Here is a 6,737-nt window from a genome sequence, read left to right as displayed (position 1 = left end):
TTATTCTAGGTGTGTAGCATCAGGCGCAGCTTTAGTTCCCAGCCATCGTATAACCTACTTCAGGGATGTCAAACTCAGCTTACATCGTGGGCCACTTACAGCCCGCTGTGATCTTAAGTAGGCCAAACCAGTGAAACTGCCCTTTCTGTCAGTGTAAAGATGTTTCAAGACACATTTAATTGCAATTAATATGAGAAAAACAAGTGCAGTTTTAACAGTATGTCTCAGTTTTGTATGACTGTAAGTGATTATTCTGTGAATGCAGCAGAACAAATAAATAAATGTGTAAAATTACTGCAAAGATTCTCTTAGCTTAGTGCCCGGACACTTGTAATTAAAAAACAGAGTTCTTCAGTAATTCAACAGTTTCATTTATTTATGCTTTTTTTTTTAAGTCTAAAGTAAAAAGTATCTAATCTAATTCATTACTTGGTGTAATGTGAATGGGAGAGGACTCTATCTGTAGGAAAATCTGATAAAACTTTAAAATACAGTTTTAAAGTCCAAAATTTGTGCCCTCCTTCATATATTCCAAAGTCATCAAGTGGGCCATATTAGAGCCTTTGACAGGCTGATTCTGGGCCCCGGGCCTTAAGTTTGCCATCCAGACCTACGTGCTTGAAGTACACCAACACCATCTCAAAGCTGGACGTAGATACAGTGACATCATCAGCTCAAGTCACCATCACTACTTTCAAGTAACCGGATGAACGTGAATACAGCGTTAACGTCGGAGTGCTGCGGTTTAAATGCTATACATCAGGGGTGGGGAACTTTTCTCTGGCCTGTGATGAGACAGCAGACGTCACAAACACAACACAGCTAGCAACTTTTGTGCGTGGGATTACGGGCGACTTTGAAATGAAGGAGGAGCTTTGTAAGCCGTGCACGGCACTACTAAAGGTGAGGCTTTGTTTGAACAACTGTGACAGAGGAAATAGCTTCTGACCCTCCAGGTAACTGCACACAGATAAACTGAGACATATGAGAAGCATACAGTGGGTCTGTGTGATGGTTCATTGGGTAGAAACAGGCTCTAAACCAGGGCTGTTTTATACAATTACATTTGGCCCCCGAGATCATTTCATATGTCAATTATTAATGTGGCAGCCGAATCCTCAGCCCTGCTGAGAATCTATGGCGTTGGAGTTTATTTTGATGGGCACAAAACAAAACAAATAAGCTGCCAGCAAAACTTGCACCTATGAGCATGGACTCAGATCCACTTCAGCTTATCTGTGCTCAAAGCCGTGTTTGATGTTCGTGGAAGCTCGTATTCCACGAAACCAAGTAGTATTTCCAAACTGAAGATCAAGTTTAATACAACAGAGGATATCAGAGACGGGCCACGAAATGGACATCCCAAGAAGACCAATTTCTTCACCCTGTCAGCACTTTAAGTCAATTTTATTTATATCTCAGTTACATCAACAGTTCTGTACGAGAAGGATTTTTACATTTGATTCTGGATTTAACAGAATATGGGAGAAATCTGCTCTCTCGTTCTAGTCCCTGTCAGTACTCTCACGTTTTTGTATCAACTGACTATCAGGGAGTTTTTCAGTCCAATGTTAGATCATTATAATAGTCCAGCCCAGAAGTATTAAATGCAAAAACCAGTTTTTCAGCATCAGTCTGAGACAGGAAGTTTTTCAGTTTTAATTAGAGATATTACACAAATCCAAGAAAGCAGTCCTACATAACTGTTTAACATGCACATTCAAGAAGCTCAAAAATGACTAAAAAGGTTCCTCACAGTGTTACTGGAAGCCAAAGTAATGCCATCCACATTAAGTATGTGGTTGGATACCATGTTTCTAAGGTTTTTAAGGCTAAGTACAATAACCTCAGTGTTATCTGAATTTAGAAGCAGGAAATTCAATGTCATCCACATGTTTATCTTTAAGACATCCCTGCAGCCTAACTAATATGGTGTGTGTCATCTGGCTTTAATAGCTAAAGCTGGGTAGCTGCATAGCAATGAATATGCTGTGCCTTCCAGTGATACTGCCTAAGGAAAGCATGCGTAATGGTCAGAATTGGTACTAGCACAGAACTGAAGACCACTCCCCATTTACATGACCAAATTGGAGTAAATCTGTTTGCACCTACAGCATGCTCAACAGTGTTAAATATTGCACTGAGGTCTAGGAGGACAAGCAGAGATGAGCCCACTGTCAAAGGCCATACGATCATTTGTCACCTTCACTAAAGCCCACTAAACATCCATAATTAGCAAAGACAGCTGGGATCTACTTTCACGATGAGCCTCTTGAGGTTGTGGTGATCAAGTTTATCTTTCTGAAATACATAATAGAGCGTCACAATATTTTCGTATTTTGAGATGCACTGCTGCAGGATTAGCACACGAGTGCCCAGAGGAAACGCATCCCAAGTACTGAGCTGACCACGAGGTTCAAAACCATCAGTGTGCCCATTGCACCGCGTCAGGTGTCAATGCAGCTGCATAGCAATGAAATGCTGTGCCTTCTAATGATGCTGCTTAAGGACAGCCCCAGCACATTATCAGCCGAGTAATTCTATTGGACTTTTTTAAGCCCTTTAAAAGACACATGTAAAGTTGGCAGCTTGGAGTTTGGTGGTGGGAGCATCGTCTTCATCCAAGAGGACCTTCACATTCTCACAGATGTGGAAACCAGAAGCTTTTCCCAGGTTTGAGCAAAATGTAAGCTTTTTATTTGAGACACTGGGCAGTACAGGATATTTTATACAGACAGGAGCATTCTTAGAACTTTAACTGCAGTAAATCATGACGTGATTCATGTAGAAAACAAATGTGTAACATTTTCTCAGTCTTGGTCTTAAACACTACAGCTATCCTCCTATGTATTTTTTTAAATAGTGCACTGACTGTTTTGGTGTGATTTCCATCTACCATCTCTTCACCAGAGACCCTACTGAACAATGTGAACAATGACAACGAGTGAGGCATCTTTTACACACCCGAAAGCACATTACAAGCAACATCATTCATTTAAACATGTTCCCTGTTAGCTTCCTGCTGTGCTCATGAGCACCACATGCTGTGTAACACCAGTCCACGTGGCTGCTGTGTCTTTGCTCTGTAGTGGACCAGGGAATGAATTCTGTACACGGTTCTGAAGAGCCCATGAGATAACGCGGCTGGTTTATGGCTAAACAAGCAGGAAGCGGCTAAGCCTCAGTTCTCCTCTTGATCTCACTGATAAGATCTGCTCTGGATATATCGACCTGTGCACAAACAGCAGGGGGGGGGCAGCGTGTGAGCATTTCTTTATGTGTGTGATTACAATGACTTGGTGTGCGTGCATCATACCTCCTCTCTGGTTGCCACTACACGCAGCTTCACCACTCCATCCTTCAGCTCCTGTTCTCCCAGTATAGCCACGAGGGGGATTCCTGCTTCCTCACAGTACTGCAGCTGACTCAGCAGTTTGGGGTTCTTTTTGTACATCACCTCAGCCTGCACGCACGCACACGCACGCACGCACACACACACACGCACGCACACACGATTTAGATTTTTTCCTGTTTGTCACACTTAAATGCTTCAGATCATCAAACGAATTTAAATATTAGACAAAGATGACATAAGTAAACACAAAATGCAGTTTGTAATATTTTTGTCTAACATTAAATTTGTTTGATGATCTGAAACATTCACGTGTGACAAACGTACAGTAAATCAGGTAGGGGGCTAACACTTTTTCACACCACCGTACACTGACATGTGCTGTAATGCTAATGACTGGGCTGTCTTACCTGTCTGAAAGCTGCCCTTAAAATTGTTGATTTATGTGTTGTGTTTATTTATTCATTGTCAGTCTTAAAAAGCTTCCACCAGTTGTTAATAATTTCTTGATTGCATAGTTAAAAAAATATTAGTCTGTGGGGATGGAGAGCAGCTGGCCTGCTCATTAAGACAGGCTTGAACATAATGACTCCATCATAATTATGACTGCAGTATCTGGTCTTTAAGTGATGACATATCAACCCTGCTTCAGTCTTTGTTAAGGCTGTGGTGTTTTTAACATGTTTTCATGTTTTGTATCTTTCAGTGGTTCCCAAACTTTTTTTGCTGGGCCCCCTTTGTTTTACAAGAAAAATGATCACGCCCCCCTCCCCGCGTGCACACACGCACACATCCTCCAAACACACACGCCCATATTTTGCTCCATTGCAGTTTATTTCACACCTCAAACATTCAGTAAACAATTAAGCAAATACAAGTAACCTGCAGGTAGTAAGAAAATAAACTACTAACTCTGTTACGCTGCGTCCGTACCTACACAGGTATTTTTGAAAGCGCAGCTGTTTCGTCCACATAAACGCCGTTTCGAGTCACCGAAAACTGAGATTTTTTAAAACCCCTTTTTTGCGTTTACGTGTGGACGAGGAATACAGAGTTGGTCACGCAGCGTCAAACGTATGCGTTTTGTTCCACGTCACGCTGTGGCCACGTTATTGTTTACATGAGATGAACTGCAGAATGATAGAGACGAAATACTGTTAATCTGACTGTCTGCAGGTTTTACAGGCAGTTACTGTCCCTCCATTTACAAAGGCAGAGGCGTCAGCGTGTGATTATTTTACGTGTAGTTGTTTTTTCCTGTGTAATAATGTTCAACATCAATGCATTTTTCAAAAAATGCTTTTCTGTGCAAAATGGGTTCAAAAACATAAACAGCTGTGGGATCCTGTTTGTTTGAACCGAGGGAACAAACTGTGGCAGGATCAGCCTGATGTTATTTGTATCCTGCTGTAACTTTACTGTATAAAGAGCAAACATCTCCAACATGTCAGGAGCAGTTAGTCATTACAACAAGTGTTTGTGAACTAAAGATCAAGAATGTGGGATGCTGTTTGTCCGTGATTTGAAGAGCCCAGCGCTGCTCCCGACGCAGGGAAAACCAACCCTGGTGAAGCCAAAGGGAAGAGTTGCTTCACCATATTTTCTAGTCTTTGGTTTGGAAACATATTCAGCGATGCTTCATCTCCTGCTTTGCGTTTCTGTAGGCGCCCCATCAAAAACCTGTCCATGATGCTGTTCTTTTTTTCTTTTCATACTGCACCCCCCCTGCAATGGCTCTGCGCCCCCCCCTGCGCCACAAACACTTTGGGAACCTGTGGTTTATGTTACGCTAACATAGCTGTGTTGCTAGCGGTCACGTAGCACATCATTATATAGCAGCTAGCCAAACTTCAGTAACCCTACAAACGTCACTGCTGTTTAGTTTTCTGTCTTCATTTATGCTGGAAGTGACAGCAGAGCTGTACGTTTGAAGTGTTTCAGAAATCTCTGTCAGAACATGCTACGTCATGTCTAGGTGCAAACTAGTGAGCTAACTTCCTGCTAACTTTATTTTATTTTAACTTATTCTGTGTATCATTTCTGGCATGTCAAGTGTACAGCACTTGGTGTTCAGCTGGGAGTTGTTCTGAAAGTGCTATGTAAATAAATTGTTTGCTTGCTAACTTCTAACTCCGTTAAATGTAATAACTTCTGTGTTCATTGATGCCCGGATGTTAAACTTAATTGTTACACCTGGTAAAGCAGCAACACTGATGATTAAAGATGAATTTAAACAGTTTTTAACTCTCAGTGATGCCACAGCGTTCGTTTGACTTTGGGAGCTGAAGCAGAGTTTGGACACAGAAACGGCTGATGAAGTCAGACTTAAAGACCGGATAAAGCAGCCACACTGCTCCCCCTGGTGGATACACAAGGTACCCAAACTCTTAGGGTGGGGTTGTTGACGGTATCTCCCCCCTGATCTGTCCTGACACCCCCCTGCCACACACCTACCTTGATGCCAGCATTCCAGAGCTCAGAGATGAGTTGCAGTCTCTCCTCCAGCAGGTTCTTCTGAGCAGATGCCACCATGATCTGAACTTCTGTGGTGCGCACCTTCTCCGGTGAGGCCTGAACAATAAAACAATGTCACTGTTGAACTTGTGCATCATTCACAGAACAGTAAAGCTGCTCCAGCTTCAATTTTATTTCACAGATATCAGGCGAGACATTACCTCAGCCTTCTGCTCCATGATGGAGAAGATCCTTTCGATACCTATGCTGACACCCACACAGGGGACTCTCCTCCCCTTGGGGTCGAACATGCCCACCAGGCCATCGTATCGGCCCCCTCCCGCCACGCTGCCCACGCTCACACTCTCTTCTGCATTGGCGCCGTTTTGAGCTTCATTAGCGGCTGAGACTGCGCTTGCCTGAGTCAGCACGGCTTCATAGATCACTCCAGTGTAATAGTCCAGACCCCGGGCCAGACTAAGGTCAAACACCACCTAGAGAAGACAGAAATTCAAAGTCCATATCCAGGCAGGGAAGAATGAAGAACAGAAAAACAAACAAAAACAACAGAGAGACGAAACAAAAGCCCCTTTTCCATTTACCTGCTCGGATTCACTTGCCAAGGTTCACTCAACTCGGATCGACTGGTTTTCACTTACAATCGAGTACCACCTAAAGTGGTTGATTGTTGCTATAGCAACACGGCCGAGCGTCCCGTGACATAATTAGTATGCTAATGGTACCAGGTACCATGACCTAATGGAAAACCCTGAAAACCAGTAAGGGTGTGCTAGTTTTTCACAGGGTTGCATGACCAGTATAAAACCTTTTTTGTCCACATGGAAACCAGATCATTGCTATAGAGCACTCATACTTAGGGATGGGTACCGGTGTCCGGTGCCATGATGGCACCGGTTCTGACATAAACGGT

General features: G+C 43.0%; 1 protein-coding gene across 2 annotated transcripts in view; it reads right to left on the bottom strand.

The window, feature by feature from the left end:
• Window positions 1-2,674: 2,674 nt before the first annotated feature.
• hars (histidyl-tRNA synthetase) overlaps window positions 2,675-6,737 on the bottom strand; it is an 18,147-nt gene continuing 14,084 nt past the window's right edge. For both annotated transcript variants that reach the window (XM_005751854.1, XM_005751853.1), the window contains 4 exons: window positions 6,028-6,300; window positions 5,807-5,923; window positions 3,317-3,463; window positions 2,675-3,231 (listed from right to left, as the gene is read on the bottom strand). In XM_005751854.1, the coding sequence (XP_005751911.1) occupies window positions 3,175-3,231; window positions 3,317-3,463; window positions 5,807-5,923; window positions 6,028-6,300 (594 nt within the window). In that variant the 3' untranslated portion in view covers window positions 2,675-3,174. The remainder of the gene's footprint in view (window positions 3,232-3,316; window positions 3,464-5,806; window positions 5,924-6,027; window positions 6,301-6,737) is intronic.

This window comes from Pundamilia nyererei, unplaced genomic scaffold (assembly GCF_000239375.1).
Source record: "Pundamilia nyererei isolate P.nyererei 1_Seehausen unplaced genomic scaffold, PunNye1.0 scaffold00330, whole genome shotgun sequence".
NCBI lineage: Eukaryota > Metazoa > Chordata > Actinopteri > Cichliformes > Cichlidae > Pundamilia > Pundamilia nyererei.
Note: the sequence above shows the minus strand (reverse complement) of the source record. Positions and strands in the feature narration are given on the sequence as shown.